This window comes from Oncorhynchus mykiss, chromosome 10, assembly GCF_013265735.2.
Source record: "Oncorhynchus mykiss isolate Arlee chromosome 10, USDA_OmykA_1.1, whole genome shotgun sequence".
NCBI lineage: Eukaryota > Metazoa > Chordata > Actinopteri > Salmoniformes > Salmonidae > Oncorhynchus > Oncorhynchus mykiss.
In genome coordinates this window covers 42811618-42831389 of record NC_048574.1, presented here as the reverse complement: position 1 = coordinate 42831389, position 19772 = coordinate 42811618, and the positions used below count along the sequence as shown (strand labels likewise).

The following is a 19772-nucleotide window of genomic DNA, read 5'->3' as shown; positions in this document are numbered from 1 at the left end:
TTGGAGGTCTCCTTGCTGTCTGTGGTCAGAAGAGTATCCCATTTATTTAGCTTTATTATTTTCTATCAATATTTGTTGTCTTTCCTGGAACAGCTGATGATGGTCGACAATATCAGTAGACAACTAGCCAATAGCTAGACACCAATACGCATCCAATCCATCCAACAAGTATACGTTAATGACAGTAGGCCTATAGTTGACTCTTTTGGTTAGAAGCATTTGATTTGGCAATGCCACAGGCCTACATTATTTTGTGTGCCCATGAAAACAGTTTTCAAGGTGAAACATAATGAAATGTTATGTTGGCATAGAAACACTTACAGTGGATTTTCTGAGATCTCCAAGATTCAGATATCGTACAGAGTTTAAGTTCAATGTTTTAATTCAGTTGTTAAATGCTTAATAATGACAAATACATGTCATTAATGTACGGAAAGAAAGGTAGTGTTTTATTTCACAGGATCTGTGAAGACTCCAAGTGTTCAACTCATGTAGGGCTATTATATGGAATGCAGGCTACCTGTTCTGCATGTGTTCATATGTGTAAAATTTCCTCGGCTGAAAGGGTAGGCTACCGGCAGTGTTTTATGCCTAGTGGAGGGTAAATGCAAGTAAACGCAGTTTACACTCCTTTTTTTTCAGAAAAATACATTAAAAGTATAGGGAGCGTAATTTATTTTCTCACCGCGACCGGCAATCAGAGTTTACCCAACTATTTAAAACATTTTTTTTTACCACTACATCACTGGCTACTGGTAAGCCTATTTGACATTCATGGTAATACACAATAGCCTATACAAGTAAATTAACTGTGTGTTAGGGTGACCATCACGTTTTTCCGGGAGGCGGGAGGCCTGTGTACCAGAGTCCTAGCTTAAAAATGGACCAATAGAAGTATAAAGAGGGGTTCCGGTGGAATGTAGGAATGGCAACATGCAGGAACGCCCCGCATTGCTGGGCGCAAATGCACCCTTCTCGAGATGGAGAACAACAGATGCCGGTGACCCAGTGGCATGTATTCATGTATTCATGAATGCCAAGGGAAGCCAGGCTTCCACAAAAAATGTACCAAGAAAAAAATGACCAATACTAAATTATTTATCTTTTGTCTCTCTGAGGTTTCATCATTTCCCTTCCATTTGCAAGAGGCTGAATGTATCTCAATGGAGGAGGGGCGAGCGAAACAGCGCCCCTCTGACTCTGTATGTGTAGCCCATCTATCTGATGCTGTCTGGTCGAAAAGAGTATGACATTGTTGCTGCCCTTTGCATTGAATGCAAGGGGAGCTAGCGAGCATTTGGTCTCCCTTGATATTTTTTAAAAATACAATAATATCCAAACAGCTTTGAGCTAAACTGAGTGAGCTAAACTGTGAACGGTCCTGGCACACCAAAAAAAAGTGTGAAGGGACGCCAGTTTGGATTTGGCTTCACACCAATCACACCACATCAAGCCAAATGTCATTGACAGAAAAAAACATGTGAATTGTTTCATCTTGTTGTGTTGTTGTCCTCAGGTGACTAGCTAGCTAACTAAAATTGTCCCTTTCCTAAATTAGCCATGGACTGAGATAGGGATTTGGACTTGTGGTTTTGCTTAATGATCCAACCATAAATTCATACATTGTGCCTCTGGCCTGAGAGGATGGAAGTTCAGTATGTAGCTAGACGTAGTAGGCAAATGTTAAGTAGCTGGCTAATCGTTTCCCATGAAAGGAAGTTAGGCTAGTGATCAAGCATTTTAGCCAGGTAGTCTAGGACAACAAAAACTAAAAGTGTGCACTGCGTAACAAAGTCATAGACTGTTTTGGCAACATGAAAAAGGAGGATGGCATTGCAGTTTCTCTACAAGTAGTATGAGTCAACATGTTTTTTCTCCTTATGCACACACAAACACACAAATCAGTATCACGGACTGCAACATGAATGTTTAAAGTCATCAGTGTATTAGACTAAGCATAGGTGGTTTGATGATGTTGAAATGTTGAAGTTGAAATGTTGCTGTGGTACTGTTTTCTTTGCGAATTGTGTTAATTTTCTGGTGTTCTAAATCAATAGTTGTTTAGTAGTCTGAAAATCTCGGCAACATTGACTTGATTGACCATGCTGTAGGTCATGTAACTTCGTTACATGCAATACGCTTTTGTGAACTCCACCAGACATGTTGCTCTCCGTTTTTGTGATGAAACAAAGGTGTGGTTGAATCTATTCTGTGTTTTATTATTGTCTTGGCCTTATGCATATATATCAAGGTGGCAAGTCATATGAACTAGCCGGTTATATAGAGCAAACAACGCAAGTATCACAACACATCGGTTGTAATATGTTTTTTCCCTGGCTTGGCTTCCTCAGTGACTTTACTCATGAGCCACTACTGCGGTGACCATAGCAACGAAATAAACAAACATTTTCAACATGTGAAAAAGTGAATAGTTGTAACACCAAAAGCATTCATAAAAAAGTATTTAAAGGCAGGATAAAATATTAACTCAAAATGAGGTTAGAAAACAATGATTTGTTATTGTTAGACGTAACTCTGTAAACCTATAATCATATAATTTCACAGTCAGCTAAATTAGATGATTTGTTAAAGGACGTGCTGATTTATCACCACGCAGGCTACTTTGTGTTGAGCGTGTTGGAATGGGAACGCGCCTCAACCAATGAAAACTGTTGGTGGGCGAGGCCGGTACGGGCCGAACCCCCCTCGTTACATGTGCTGCAGCGAGGGGTACTTGCTCCGGTGTGCACGCGGCATTTCTTTGCGCTCGGAACAATGGACAAGGATACAGGTGGAGAAAATATAAACGAATTTCGAGAGAATTTCATATAGGCTGCTGGAGTGTAGGCCTACAAAATAGATAATTTGGTCACGGATGTGTTTTTTTTTTTTTTACTGTGTATATTACACATTTACTTTGTTTAGCAATGCATTCTAAAAATGTTGGACCATTTTGCGAATGTCTTCCATTTCAGGTAAGATATCTATAGCACACGATTGAAACAATTCTTAATTTGATAACCATACTGTGTTGGTGATATAGCTTAAAACTGAGGCAAACATATTCAGGAGAATATATCTATCTATCCATGAACTTTAGTGCGCAAAGTTCCAAACGCATTCTTGACGGTTTCCAAAGTACCCTATATTTTCAGAGGGGCGTGCCTACGGTGCCTTCGATGGTATCCGTATGGTCTCATATTTAGGTATCTTAATAATAAATGCACTATTACAACGACAACGTCGAATCATCATTATGGCTGTTCTCAAACGTGTGCTTCTGCCATACCAGTTAGTGAATATGCCAAAAGACTAAACCACGTTTTGAAAACTGTGCTGATATAGCTGATACCAGCTCCATTTCCCCCACTGGCCAGAATAGGCCCGTGATTTAACTTCTTCTCACTGAAGGTCAATGGTGCGTAAAGAACCCCTCAGGGTTGAATCCACAGGGCACATTTTACGGATCAAATCGTGTAGTTGAGGGTAAAAGCTATTTTGTAACTAATTTATAGCCCTCCACATCACAATCAAGTTGGTCATGCTTGTCTATAACGCACACATGAAAGGTCTATGTATGAATTCTATGAAGTCAAAGTAATTTCATCTATTTTCCCATTCACAAAGCATGTATAGCTAAGCACGTCATGGTAATTAACTGTGCAGTTTGCCACTCTGATCTATAACACCAACGTTAAAGGTCAATGTTAGAATTCTATGTAGTCAATGTAATGCCATTTCCATTCATATAAACATACCTCACTTATCAAAAAGAACACGGACACAACACAGAATTTTCGGCCTAAAGAAAATATGACCATTTTCTAGATGAAGCACATTAAACAATTACGGAGGACTTCGTTTTATATGTTTACTTTTTCTTGAATAGATTTAACAAAGATTCATATTAAAAGCATTCCAATTAAATTCCCCATTTCAGACTCATAGCATTAACTATTTAAGTGAGTAAAACATACTAACACAGGGTGTTAAAGCTAGTAGCTAGCTAGCCATTTCACACCGGTTACACTTACCCCCCTTTGACCTCTTTCTCCGCAGCCACCCCAGCAGCTGGGCAGAGCCCAAGTGAGTTATCTGTTAGCATCAATGTAAAAATATACATATGATGTCATCTATCGAAACGCTTCTAGCGCGCAACGCTAACTAGCTAGCTATTTCATACCGGTTACACTTTGAATATCAATCTTTGTTAAATATATTGAACAAAAATATTATCGCAACATGTAATCATTTCAAAGATTTTACTGAGTTATAGTTCATATAAGGAAATCAGTCAATTGAAATATATTCATTAGGCCCTAATCAATGAATTTTACATAACTGGGAATACAGATTTGTATCTGTTGGTCAAAGACACCATAAAAACAAGGTAGGGGTCTGGATCAGAAAACCAGTCAGTATCTGGTATCACCACCATTTGCCTCATGCACCGTGACACATTTCCTTTGCATTGAGTTGATCAGGCTGTTCATTTTGGCCTGTGGAATGTTGTCCCACTCCTCTTCAATGGCTGTGCAAAGTTGCTGGATATTGACGGCAACTGGAACATGCTGTCATGCACGTAGTCCCAGAGCATCCCAAACATGCTCAATGGGTGACATGTCTAGTGAGTATGCAGGCCATGGAGGAACTGGGACATTTTCAGCTTCCAGGAATTGTTTCCAGATTCTTGCGACATGGGTCCGCCGTGCATTATCATGCTGAAACATGGGTTGACGGCGGCGGATGAATGGCACGACAATGGGCCATCAACAAAATGAAATGTTTTCGTTGTCTGTAGCTTATGCCTGCCCATACCATAACCCCACCGCCACCATGGGGCACTCTGTTCACAACGTTGACATCAGGAAACCGCTCGCCCACTCAATGCCATATACGTTGTGAGGCCGGTTGGACGTACTACCAAATTCTCTAAAACAATGTTGGAGGCGGCTTATGGTAGGGAAATGAACATTAAATTCTCTGACCACAGCTCTGGTGGACATTCCTGCAGTCAGCATGTCAATTGCACGCTCCCTCAAAACTTGAGACATCTGTGGCATTGTGTTGTTTGACAAAACTTCACATTTTAGAGTGGCATTTTATTGTCTCCAGCACAAGGTGCACCCGTGTAATGATCATGCTGTTTAATCAGCTTCTTAATATTCCACACCTGTGAGGTGGATGGATTACCTTGGCAAAGGAGAAATGCTCACTAAGACTGATGTAAACAAATTTGTGCACAACATTTGAGAGAAATATGCTTTTTGGCATATATAACCTTTCTGGGATCTTTTATTTCAGCTTATGAAACATGGGTCCAACAATTTGCATGTTGCGTTTATATTTTTTCTCAGTGTATATTCAAGAAAAGTCCAACTGAAAAATGTAAGTAGTATTAACTTTAGTAGGAATGATTATTCAGCGGGGCCTCCCGGGTGGCGCAGTGGTTAAGGGCCATCAGAGTCCCTGGGTTCGCGCCCAGGCTCTGTCGTAACCGGCCGCGACCGGGAGGTCCGTGGGGCGACGCACAATTGGTCTAGCGTCGTCCGGGTTAGGGAGGGATTGGTCGGTAGGGATCTCCTTGTCTCATCGCACACCAGCGACTCCTGTGGCGGGCCGGGTGCAGTGTGCGCTAGCCAAGGTTGCCAGGTGCACGGTGTAGCCTCCGACACATTGGTGCGGCTGGCTTCCGGGTTGGATGCGCGCTGTGTTAAGAAGCAGTACGGCTGGTTGGGTTGTGTATCGGAGGACGCATGACATTCAGCCTTCGTCTCTCCCGAGCCCGTACGGGAGTTGTAGCAATGAGACAAGATAGTAGCTACTACAACAATTGGATACCACGAAATTGGGGAGAAAAAGGGGTAAAATTCAATAAAAAAAAAAATTTAAAAAATTGAATGATTATTCAGCAATGTCCTCAACATCCTCAGCAAAAAACATTTGGTGCTAGCTACATCTATTAAATTGAAATAAAATGTTCATATTATTATTATTTTGATATACAGTACTAGTCAATAGTTTGGACACACCTACTCATTCAAGGGGTTTTCCTTATTTGTACTATCTTCTACATTGTAAAATAATAGTGAAGACATCAAAACTATGAAATAACACACATGGAATCATGTAGTAACCACAAAAGTGTTGAAGAAATCAAAATACATTTTATATTCTTCAAAGTAGCCACCCTTTGCCTTGATGGCAGCTTTGCACACTCTTGGCATTCTCTTAACCAGCTTCACCTGGAATTATTTTCCAACAGTCTTGAAGGAGTTCCCACATATGCTGAGCACTTGTTGGCTGCTTTTCCTTTACTCTGCGGTCCAACTCATCCCAAACCATCTCAATTGGGTTGAGGTCGAGTGATTGTGGAGGTCATCTAGTGCAGTACTCCATCACTCCTTCTTGGTCAAATAGCCCTTACACAGCCTGGAGGTGTGTTGGGTCATTGTCCTGTTGAAAAACAAATGATAGTCCCACTAATCACAAACCAGATGGGATGGCGTATCGCTGCAGAATGCTGTGGTAGCCTTGCTGGTTAAGTGTGCCTTGAATTCTAAATAAGTCACAGACAGTGTCACCAGCAATACACCATCACACCTCCTCCTCCATGCTTCACAGGGGGAACCACATGCGTGGAGATCATCCGTTCACCTATCTGCATCTCACAAAGACACGGAAGTTGGAACCAAAAATCTCAAATTTGGACTCATCAGATTAAAGGACAGATTTCCACTGGTCTAATGTCCATTCCTTGTGTTTCTTGGCCCAAGCAAGTCGCTTTTTCTTATTGGTGTCCTTTAGTAGTTTTTTTGCAGCAATTTGACCATGAAGGCCTGTTTCACGCAGTCTCCTCTGAATAGTTGAGATGTGTCTGTTACTTGAACTGAGGTATTTATTTGGACTACTATTTCTGAGGTTGTTAACTGTAATGAATGTATCCTCTTATCCTCTTTTTTTTTCTTGTGGCGGTCTTCATGAGAGCCAGCTTCATCATAGCGCTTGATGGCTTTTGCGAATGCACTTGAAACTTTCAAGGTTCTTGAAATGTTCCAGATTGACTGACCTTCATGTCTTAAAGTAATGATGCTGTTTCTCTTTGCTTATTTGAGCTGTTCTTGCCATAATATGGACTTGGTCTTTTACCAAATAGGCCTATCTTCTGTATCCCACTCCTGCCTTGTCACAACACAACTGATTGGCTCAAATGCATCAAGAAGGAAAGAAATTCCACAAATTAACATTGAACAAGGCACACATTGTTGATTGAAATGCATTCCAAGTGACTACCTTATGAAGCTGTTTGAGAGAATGCCAAGAGTGTGCAAAGCTGTCATCAAGGCAAAGGGTGGCTACTTTGAAGAATCTAAAATCTATTTTGATTGGTTTAACACTTATTTGGTTACTACATGATTCCATATGTGTTATTTCATAGTTTTGATGTCTTCACTATTATTCTACAATGTAGAACATTAAAACTTGTTTTTCAACCACTCCACACATTTCTTGTTAACAAACTATGGTTTTGGCAAGTCGACATCTACTTTGTGCATGACACAAGTCATGTTTCCAACATTTGTTTACAAACAAATTATTTCACTTATAATTCACTGTATCACAATTCCAGTGGGTCAGAAGTTTACATACACTAAGTTAACTGTGCCTTTAAACAGCTTGGAAAATTCCAGAAATTATGTCTTGGCCTTAGAAGCTTCTGATAGGCTAATTGACATAATTTGAGTCAATTGGAGGTGTACCTGTGGATGTATTTCAAGGCCTACCTTCAAACTCAGTGCTTCTTTGCTTCACATCATGGGAAAATCAAAATAAATCCTCAGAAAACAAATTGTAACCCTCCACAAGTCTGGTTCATCCTTGGGAGCAATTTCCAAATGCCTGAAGGTACCACGTTCATCTATACAAACAATAGTACGCAAGTATAAACACCATGGGACCATGCAGCCGTCATACCGCTCAGGAAGGAGACGCGTTCCGTCTCCTAGAGATTAACGTACTTTGGTGCGGAAAGTGCAAATCAATCCCAGAACAACAGCAAAGAACCTTGTGAAGATGCTGAAGGAAACATGTACAAAAGTATCTATATCCACAGTAAAACAAGTCCTGTATTGACATAACCTGAAATGCCGCTCAGCAAGGAAGATGCCAATGCTCCAAAACCATAAAAAAGCCAGACTACGGTTTGCAGCTGCACATGGGGACAAAGATCTAACTTTTTGGAGAAATGTCCTCTGGTCTGATGAAACAAAAATAGAGCTGTTTGGCCATAATGATCATCGTTATGTTTGGAGGAAAAAGGGGGGAGGCTTGCAAGCCAATTAACACCATCCCAACTGTGAAGCACTGGGGTGGCAGCATCATGTTGTGGGGGTGCTTTGCTGCAGGAGGGACTGGTGCACTTCACAAAATAGATGGCATCATGAGGTAGGAAAATTATGTGGATACATTGAAGCAACATCTCAAGACATCAGTCAGGAAGTTAAAGCTTGGTTGCAAATGGGTCTTCCAAATGGACAATGACCTCAAGCATACTTCCAAAGTTGTGGCAAAATGGCTTAAGGACAACAAAGTCAAGGTATTGGAGTGGCCACCACAAAGCCCTGACCTCAATCCTATAGAACATGTTTGGGCAGAACTGAAAGAGCGTGTGCCAGCAAGGAGGCCTACAAACCTGACTCAGTTACACCAGCTCTGCCAGGAGGAATAGGCCAAAATTCACCCAAATTATTGTGAGAAGCTTGTGGAAGTCTACCTGAAACATTTACCCAAATTAAACAATTTAAAGGCAATGCTACCAAATACTAATTGAGTGTATGTAAACGTCTGACCCACTGGGAATGTAATGAAATAAATAAGAGCTGAAATAAACAATTCTCTCTACTACTATTCTGACATTTCACATTCTTAAAATAAAGTGGTGATCCTAATTTTTTACTAGGATCAAATGAAAACTGAGTTTAAATCTATTTGGCTAAGGTATATGTAAACTTCTGACTTCAACTGTTTACAACAAATACACTGCTCAAAAAAATAAAGGGAACACTAAAATAACACATCCTAGATCTGAATGAAATATTCTTATTAAATACTTTTTTCTTTACATAGTTGAATGTGTTGACAACAAAATCACACAAAAATTATCAATGGAAATCAAATTTATCAACCCATAGTCACACTCAAAATTAAAGTGGAAAACCACACTACAGGCTGATCCAACATTGATGTAATGTCCTTAAAACAAGTCAAAATTAGGCTCAGTAGTGTGTGTGGCCTCCACGTACCTGTATGACCTCCCTGGGCATGCTCCTGATGAGGTGGCGGATGGTCTCCTGAGGGATCTCCTCCCAGACCTGGACTAAAGCATCCGCCAACTCCTGGACAGTCTGTGGTGCAACGTGGCGTTGGTGGATGGAGCGAGACATGATGTCCCAGATGTGCTCAATTGGATTCTGGTCTGGGGAATGGGCGGGCCAGTCTATAGCATCAATGCCTTCCTCTTGCAGGAACTGCTGACACACTTCAGCCCCATGAGGTCTAGCATTGTCTTGCATTAGGAGGAACCCAGGGCCAACCGCACCAGCATATGGTCTCACAAGGGGTCTGAGGATCTCATCTCGGTACCTAATGGCAGTCAGGCTACCTCTGGCGAGCACATGGAGGGCTGTGCGCCCCCCCCCAAAGAAATGCTACCCCACACCATGACTGACCCACCGCCAAACCGGTCATGCTGGAGGATGTTGCAGGCAGCAGAACGTTCTCCACGGCGTCTCCAGACTGTCACGTCTGTCACATGTGCTCAGTGTGAACCTGCTTTCATCTGTGAAGAGCACAGGGCTCCAATGGCGAATTTGCCAATCTTGGTGTTCTCTGGCAAATGCCAAACGTCCTGCACGGTGTTGGGCTGTAAGCACAACCCCCACCTGTGGACGTCGGACCCTCATACCACCCTCATGGAGTCTGTTTCTGACCGTTTGAGCAGACACATGCATATTTGTGGCCTGCTGGAGGTCATTTTGCTGGGCTCTGTCAGTGCTCCTCCTGCTCCTCCTTGCACAAAGGCGGAGGTATCGGTCCTGCTGCTGGGTTGTTGCCCTCCTACGGCCTCCTCCACGTCTCCTGATGTACTGGCCTGTCTCCAGGTAGCGCCTCCATGCTCTGGACACTATGCTGACAGACACAGCAAACCTTCTTGCCACAGCTCGCATTGATGTGCCATCCTGGATGAGCTACACTACCTGAGCCACTTGTGTGGGTTGTAGAATCCGTCTCATGCTACCACTAGAGTGAAAGCACCGCCAGCATTCAAAAGTGACCAAAACATCAGCCAGGAAGCATAGGAACTGAGAAGTGGTCTGTGGTCACCACCTGCAGAACCACTCCTTTATTGGGGGTGTCTTGCTAATTGCCTATAATTTCCACCTGTTGTCTATTCCATTTGCACAACAGCATGTGAAATTTATTGTCAATTAGTGTTGCTTCCTAAGTGGACAGTTTGATTTCACAGAAGTGTGATTGACTTGGAGTTACATTGTGTTGTTTAAGTGTTCACTTTATTTTTTTGAGCAGTGTATATATGGGGGATTGGAAATGATGCAGACAATAACATTGATGGAAGGTACAATCTATCTGCAATATCAATACCCCCCCCGCCCCCAGAAAAAAAAAAATTAGGCCAACAAGGTTTCAGATGGCACTCTATCCCAGATCTTCCAAAGTGAAAGTGGCTTATTTTTTTGTTCGATGCGGAGATAGAGCAGTGTCTGAACTAGGGCTAATGTTGTCCAATGACCTCTTATGATGCGTAAAGTATGCAATGTCTCCTGTCACTCCCAAATTCGGGAGGACTATCAGGGCAATCTACCCTTCCAATGAGTTATTGCATTAGAAAGCAAAATAGAAACCACCTAAACTAAATGCAAAACTGTTTGGACAGCTGAACAGTCGGCAGTCAGTTACTCTACAGTATTTCCAGTAAATCTGCTTAAGGGATCCCGCTAGCTGACATCCTCTGTTCTCTGGTTGACATCACGGTCTGTTATATGACTGTCTGTTATGTAAAGCTGCAATTGTTGCCCGTCTGTATCTGCTCTCAGCCACCATTTCCAGCGTCTGCCTGAGGATGTGTGTTGTTCCCCCAGGGCTGGTGGCGGTACTGCTGACGGTACTCCAGTGGGCAGGGCGAGGCCTCCCTTCTCCTGTCAGGCCCATCTGTGACCCCCGCGTTCTGGACCGCTTCATCATGGAGGCCCGCGACACAGAGACCGCTCTGGTGAGACACTGACTGACTGGGCCTAACCACCACTAGATGGACCTGGGCAACTTTTACATGTCTGGAAAATGTCACATTAGAAGTGAAATGGATGAGGATATTATTACAGTGTATTATGTACAGAGACACTTCATCTTTATTTGTGTGTCTGATCTTGCTCTAACTGTCAATCTGTCTTGCCTTCTTTCCCTCACGCAGCGAGGTTGCAAGGCAGGGTGTGGCGTGACAGGCACCTTTGTGGTTCCACTGACCAACGTTGACTTTGTGGTATTGGAGACAAAGGATGTGAGTAACTGTCTATCAGTTAAATACCTACTGTACATGAATAGCACAAGCCAGGGCCATATAGTATAGAGAGAAGTGTTTGGCCCATTTCCTCTGGTTTCTCTACACTGAGTGTACAAAACATTAAGAACACCTTCCTAATAAGAGCTGCAACTCCTTTTGCAGAACAGACTCAATTTGTCAGGGCATGGACTCTACGAGGTGTCGAAAGTGTTTCACAGGGATGCTGGCCCATGTTGACTCCAATGCTTCCCACAGTTGTGTCAAGTTGACTGGATCTCTTTTGGGTGGTGGACCATTCTTGAGACACACGGTAAACTGTTGAGTGTGGAGAAACCCAGTTCTTGACTCACTCAAATCTTCAATCTGCCCATACCGTAACCCCACCGTCACTATGGGACATGGTTCACGTTGACATCAGCAAACCGCTCTCACACACAACGCCATACACTTTGTCTATGGTTCAATCTTTTGTCTTGCCCATTCACCCTCTAAATGGCACACATACACAATCCATGTCTCAATTGTCTCAAGGCTTAAAATCCTTCTTTAACCTGTCTCCTCCCTTCATCTGAAATTAATAAGGGATCGTAGCTTTCACCTGGTCAGTCTGTCATGGAAAGATCCTGGTCAGTCTGTCATGGAAAGAGCCTGGTCAGTCTGTCACGGAAAGAGCCTGGTCAGTCTGTCACGGAAAGAGCCTGGTCAGTCTGTCACAGAAAGAGCCTGGTCAGTCTGTCATGGAAAGAGCTTGGTCAGTCTGTCATGGAAAGAGCCTGGTCAGTCTGTCTTGGAAAGAGCCTGGTCAGTCTGTCATGGAAAGAGCTCTGGTTCAGACAGATCTGTGTTGATGACCGCATCTGTGTGTCCTGCATGAACTATATTTAGGGGGTAGATCAGCTTTAACATAGATTGTGGCTTCTATCAATGTATCAATGTAATTGTCTGCATAATTTCCAATCTCCCATATATTATTGTCAATATATACACAGTACCATTCAAAAGTTTTTGTTATTTTTACTATTTTCTACATTGTAGACTAATAGTGAAGACATTAAAACTATGATTATAACACATATGGAATCATGAGGTAACCAAGAAAGTGTTAAACATCTATTTCTATTTGAGAATCTTTTGAAGTAGCCTCTCTTTGCCTTGATGACAGCTTTGCACACTCAGGTAAATGTTGCAATTCTTCAGCCATTACTGAATCTGCAACCAAAAACAAGCTACGTATGGACAGTACCAAAACAAATGATTCAAGGATTCTGTCTCTTCGCAGCAAAATCTGCAGAGCTGGGATGGTTGTAGCCACCATATTGCCCAGAAATGTGTATAATTTAAATTGAAAAATTCAAAGTTTTGAATCCGGTGTGATTTTGTGTATCAGTTCATAAACCACATGGAATCGGTACTTTGGAAATCTCTTCACAACTATTTTAAAATCTGAATGGCACAGCTGTCTTCTTTGGTCCTTAAATGAAACTGGTATAATTTTCTTTAACCTATTTTGGTCTTTAATACAGGGCCGACAGACAAGTGCCTTACTTTTTCCCCCTTTCACTTGCCTCTTCCATTTTTTTGCGGTAATGCTACAATTAGTTGGATGTAATTTTGGGTAGAGCAGACATTTCCATATATTTCTCTTAGCTGCATGTGTGACGTAACTCCAGCAGTAATTTTTATGATATCATTATCAAAGATTAAAGCGTTTTTAAACATTTCGTCGCCCAACATTTTTTTTAAATCAATTTGTATATTTGAGTTTAACCATAGTATTTGTATATTTGATTTTAACCATAGTATTTGTATATTTGATTTTAACCATAGTATTTGTATATTTGATTTTAACCATAGTATTTGTATATTTGATTTTAACCATAGTATTTGTATATTTGAGTTTAACCATAGTATTTGTATATTTGAGTTTAACCATAGTATTTGTATATTTGATTTTAACCATAGTATTTGTATATTTGATTTTAACCATAGTATTTGTATATTTGATTTTAACCATAGTATTTGTATATTTGAGTTTAACCATAGTATTTGTATATTTGAGTTTAACCATAGTATTTGTATATTTGATTTTAACCATAGTATTTGTATATTTGAGTTTAACCATAGTATTTGTATATTTGAGTTTAACCATAGTATTTGTATATTTGATTTTAACCATAGTATTTGTTGTAATATTTGTGTGTTTTTTTCTGTGGTGGATTAAAGTTAAATTGCGACCAGCTTTCTATGGCTTGTTTTTAAAAAAGCAATATTTTGGAGATGATTTCATTTTTAAATGACCAGAAGTGAGTGGTTGTAATATGAATAAAGTCCTGTATGAACTTCCATTGAGTCCATTGAGCTCTTTCTGCCAATACATGTATTTACCTACAGTGTACCCATTAATACTGGAATACATTGGCCCTAATGTGCATGGTTCTTTTGCTATATACGGCAATGTATAATGACATATTCAGGGAGTTTTGTTTTAACGTATGTGTTTATGTAATGTGTAATTTGTGTGTGTTTTCCCAGACTGAGGAGCAGGCTCTGGAGGTCCAGTCGGGGCTGTTTCTGTTCGGCCAGGCCCTGGGTGCTGTGAGGGAGTCAGTGAGCCGTGCTGCCGTAAAGAGCCTCATCGACAACAACAAGAGCAACATCCACAGCCTGGGCCAGGTGCTGCGCAGCCTCCACATCAAGGTGACTCACTGAGGACTGTGAGTGTCTCGTCTACAGCATGACCAGTGGATGGGACTGCGGTGTGAGCAGGGGTTCCGTGTGGCTCAGTTGGTAGCGCATGGTGCTTATAACGCCAGGGTTGTGGAGTATGCACTCGCTGCTGTAAGAGTGTTTACTAAAATGTAAACAGTTTGTTACGTAAGACCAGGAGATGTTCCTGGTCTGATCAATTGACCAGGGAAAAACTCCTGTCCCTTTTTAAGTGGATGTGTCTCAGTGTGCACATACTGTTCCTCCACAGCAGAGAGCCTAGTTGTAGATTGGAGTCCTTGGAAAGATCATGGACCCTGGGTACAGTCAGTCAGACGTTCCTCTCCCCTCAGCATGCCACCACCTGCCTGCTGTGTTTGTTTGCTTCTCGGTCAGAAGCCAGGAACTTTTCAGGGCAGGGCAGTTCAGTGACTGAAACGGCTTTGAGCAGGCCAGACATAGCAGTGGGAGTTATGGAAAGGGAACAGAATGTGTCTTCTATTTGGGCGCGTACCGTTTTTGGTATGGAGTAGCGGGGCGGGGCAGGAAGAAAACCTGGAATTAGAACCCCTTCCACAGAACAGAGGAGTGGTGCTTTCTTTTTAGGGTTTGTATGTTAGCCCTTGTTCTTCCTCTCATCCATTGAACAGGACCTGTCCCTCTCTCCAGTGCCAGCAGTAGGTGACTCGGCGACCAGGAAGGTGTCGTCCCTATCCGAGCTGCTCCGTGTCCACACCAACTTCCTACGAGGGAAGGTTCGCCTGCTGCTCACCAACGCACCTGCCTGTCAACAGAACAGCACGTGATTGGAGCTTTCCCGGAAGACAGAGGCTGTGATTGGACCGTTGTTTAGAGAGAGGATGAGGTCATTGGACTTCTGCTGAAATCTCTGAATGGACTTCCAAGTATGGAATGTGTAGACAAGGTCGTTGTTGACTGGATAGAAACTGGTGGGAAAGTCAGTTGATGTGGGTGGAGCTGATGAGAAACCATGAACGAGTGAGAGAGGAAAAAAGGTCACTTCTACAACTCATTGACCTCATCGGTTCCTAGTACTACCTGTCAGTACCACAATGAGCTCCGATGCATGCAGCGGGAATAAGCCACAGACAGTACCCGCTGGGCACAGACGTCAATTCAATGTCTATTCCATGTTGGTTCAACTTATTTTCATTGAAATGACGTGGAAACAACATTGATTCAACCAGTTTGTGCCTAGTGGGTACAGATCATATGAGAAGATGATATATAAAGTCCTAAATCCAATGATTTCGATTTTTCATTTTATTTATACATTGTCTTAAAATGTGTTTTTGTATAACTTTTGTGTTATAAATCTCTATTTTCATATACGAGTGTGTACTTTGAAGTCTTTGAACCATATGTTATGATTGATGCTCAGGTTTAACATACTGTAGTCAGTGGTTTGTGTGTTCATGTAATATGCTTGTCAGTACTGTTGTAATTCAGACAATGTATTAGTCACTTCTCACTGTGTGCTCTCTGCACTCGGACTGTCTGTGTGGCCCTCCCTCCGACTTACCCTGTCTTTGGGGTCAGAGTAGACATTGTAATTTCACCACCAGGCAGCACACACAGCTCTCTGGCCTAACAAGCAGAGCACTGAGTCTGAGAATTGAGATCAGTTCCTAGTGGAGACCGTTCTGGACTCTGCTGCCCTCTGCTGGATAGACCTTGGCATCGTTGCCCTACTTCTGCCCTGGTTATACAAAGAACAGAAACCGGCTCTGGCTCTAAAAATATCATCAAGAAATCATCTCATTATGTGTATATAGACCTAGTCATTTTCACAAAAAAACGAAACAAAAGAACACCAATCAAAGAAGATCAGTAATGTCAACATGGGTAATCATTAATCAGATTAGCAACCACTCACAGATTAGCGATGATAAATCATTGGATATTGTGTGTTAAAATATAGGGAGGCAAATATGATCATTTGTTTAAGGATATCTTTTTAATGTTCTCCAGTTCAGACACACAACATACAGTGTGTCATAGCCTCTATATGAAATGTTAACGTCATTCTTTAAACCCGTTCGTTACGCTTCCTTACAGTGTCTCAATCCTCCAGTAGGTTACGGATTCCAGACTAAATGAAAACAGACACAAACAGGTGCAAGTCTTTTTCGGCAACCCAGCGCGAACCTTGGAAAAGTAGAGATTTGCATCTTTGCAATGTTTTTTTGTTTGTAACATTGAGCCAACGCCAGACTTAGTGTCACCGTGTAAACAGGTGAGAGTGTGCTTCCAGTCTGTTGGCTGTCATATCCCCGGTTTCCAAATTTCAGTCATATTTTTTAAAATAGAAAAATACTGCCTTTTCTTTCTTCTTTTTTTGGAAACATGGGCATCTCAAATGGACAGCAAACAGGTGAGCTGATATTCCAGAAAATGACTTAAACAGTGTGCATGGCAGACATTATAGTAAAGGATAGCAAAGCAACCACAACCATCAGAGTCTGAAACAATACTGAAAGAGTACTGACTGAAGGTGTTGACAACATACTGTACCTGCTCTAAGCTATTCGGTAATACTATGTCACTTCTCAGGACAGTAAGTGTCACTAACAATTACCAACAGCACCACCATCAAGATTCAAGTTCCCTTGTTTTGTAGGTTTGGGTTGAGCACAGTTTCAAACCATGCCTATCTCTACCATTATCACTGCTTTCCTCTACCATTATCACTGCCTTCCTCTACCTCCATCATTATCAATGCATATCTACCATTATCCCTGCCTTCCTCTACCTCTACCATTATCACTGCTTTCCTCTACCATTATCACTGCCTTTCACTACCTCCATCATTATCAATGCATATCTACCATTATCCCTGCCTTCCTCTACCTCCATCATTATCACTGCATATCTACCATTATCCCTGCCTTCCTCTACCTCCATTATCACTGCTTTCCTCTACCATTATCACTGCCTTCCTCTACCTACATCATGATCACTGCATATCTACCATTATCACTGCCTTCCTCTACCTCTACCATTATCAATGCCTTCCTCTACCATTAACCCTGCCTTCCTCTACCTCCATCATTATCACGGCATATCTACCATTATCCCTGCCTTCCTCTACCATTATCACTGCCTTCCTCTACCATTATCCCTGCCTTCCTCTACCTCCATTATCACTGCCTTCCTCTACCTCCATCATTATCACTGCATATCTACCATTATCACTGCCTTCCTCTACCTCCATCATTATCACTGCCTTCCTCTACCATTATCACTTCCTTCCTCTACCTCTACCATTATCACTGCCTATCTACCATTATCCCTGCCTTCCTCTACCATTATCCCTGCCTTCCTCTACCTCCATTATCACTGCCTTCCTCTACCTCCATCATTATCACTGCTTTCCTCTACCATTATCCCTGCCTTCCTCTACCATTATCACTTCCTTCCTCTACCTCTACCATTATCACTGCCTATCTACCATTGTCACTGCCTTTCTTTCCTTCAGTCTCTCTCCCTATCGCTCTCCCTTTTTCTTTCTCTCTGTATCCACATTTTCTCTCTAAATCTGCTATCTCTGCAGCTCTTACCATTGGCCACTTAACAGATGCAAAATAACTCCTCTTAAATGAATTGTCATTCCAGACAAAAGCTGTCGTCGTGATTGATGTGGCAGTTGACAAAATGTGCAAGTAATGCCGACCGCCCCCAGAACCCCACCCACGTCCAGTATGTCCTTCCTACCCTAGAGAAACCTGAGCCATATCCCTGTCCCCACTGCTATTTATGTTGAACTCAACCATGCTAGGATTTTAGATGTAGTTTTCATTCACAGATCATTCATGTATGTTAATAACTGTCTATATGTGCCCATAACTTGTTGCACTTTGACCTTGAAAATCTAAGATATGAAAGAAAATCAAACAACAAGAGCTCAAATCAGCCGTCTGAACTTGCACCTGATTTGTCCCTTCACTCATAAACCAAACCATAAACATAATATGTACAAATACCACTTTGTTCTCTTACACTTTAACATTTTTTTACAGTTTGTTTTCTATGTGTCTTTTGTTCTTTTTCTGAGTCCCGGTTCTCTGTCCAGTCCCCTGTGATGGACCCCAGTCTATAACCCCGGAGTGTGATCATCATCATCCCAAAACAAGACAGGAAACAAAACAGGAAAAACATCCCACTAGGTGTGTTGTTTGTGTTACATGTGAGTAATGTTTATCAAATGTTTTTCGACTCAAGTTTTAGAATGTATCCTCTGTGCACCGGCGACATGTCAGGTGCCTGCTGATGATTAGTCTCTCCATTGCCATTGTTGTTTTCAACGTCAATGCTTTCCTAGCGTCGTCTCAACTTCGGTAACAGTTTTGTTCCTCACGAATGTCCAGAGTTTGACGTGTCCCTGTGTTCAGTTGTGCAGTTGAAAGATCTGAAACGTGCGTACAAGGTTTTTTTTTCCACCTTTGACCTACAGTATGTCAGTCTGACCCCCCTTCATACCCCCTGCCCCTCAACAACAGAGAGAATCTCAGAACAACAGAAGAGATGAAAATACTGACATATCCAGTATCCAGAAACCTGTAGCACGCAGCTAAAAGTCCACTGAGGAGAGGATAAGAGTGCTTAAAACTAAGATAAATTGTTCAAAGACAACCCTCATTTCCAGGAAAATATTTAGAATTATATCCATTTTTACCATTGAGGCAATTCACGTGAAATATGACATTTTCACAATTGAAAAACGAGTATTGGCCTATCATGGATAAACACTGCAGGCTGACGGAGTGGTAAAGTCCAACAATATTTTTTTTTACAGAGGAATGATCAAAGACAATCTTCAGTTGAGACGGTAACGCGATGACCGTGCAACACTTCACAGCTGAAGTAAGGAGAGAAAGAGTGAACTAAAAAGAGAGGGGGGGAGGGGTGAGACAGGGCTTCAAACAGTCTCTCAGGGCAGCAGGTGCTCGTGGCACAGCCTCGGTGATAAGAAATGAAAAAAAAATAAAGGACATATTTGTTCTTCTTGCTCTAATCATAGTCAATATTCATCCCCTGATACCTCTTTTGAAGTATCTACAGAACAGAACATAGTTTCCTTCATGAAGTGCACAAAGTTCAGCAGATATAGAAAAAACAAAAAGAAATGACTTTTCAAGAAGAAAAGAAAACAACAATAAGAAAACAAGGCCAAACGTAAAAATAAACACACTTTCCACTCCGATGTCCGTGCTCCGTTTAGAAGGAAAAAAAAAAAAAATCATGCAAAAGATCCCAGACAGCAAACCAGTTATGAATCTTAATATTCTCTTTATATATTTTACAAGGATATATTCAGTCTTTTCCCCCTTGAGTAAAGCCCAGCCACAGTGCAACACTGAATGCAAGAAAAAAACGAAACAAAGTGCGATAGATCAAAAAGAAAGATGAAACATTTGGCACTTTTTTGAACGTAATTCCTTGTGTAAGATCACGTCAGGATGAGCCT

At 41.7% G+C, this 19772-nt stretch overlaps 1 protein-coding gene across 1 annotated transcript; it reads left to right on the top strand.

The window, feature by feature from the left end:
• The first annotated feature begins 2692 nt into the window (after nucleotides 1-2692).
• LOC110533936 (erythropoietin) lies at nucleotides 2693-18803 on the top strand. Its single transcript, XM_021618526.2, has 5 exons — nucleotides 2693-2975; nucleotides 11160-11290; nucleotides 11489-11575; nucleotides 14111-14275; nucleotides 14935-18803. The coding sequence occupies exons 1-5, from the start codon at nucleotides 2960-2962 to the stop codon at nucleotides 15088-15090; spliced, it is 555 nt and encodes a 184-aa protein (XP_021474201.1). The 5' UTR covers nucleotides 2693-2959; the 3' UTR covers nucleotides 15091-18803.
• The last annotated feature ends 969 nt before the right edge of the window (nucleotides 18804-19772 follow it).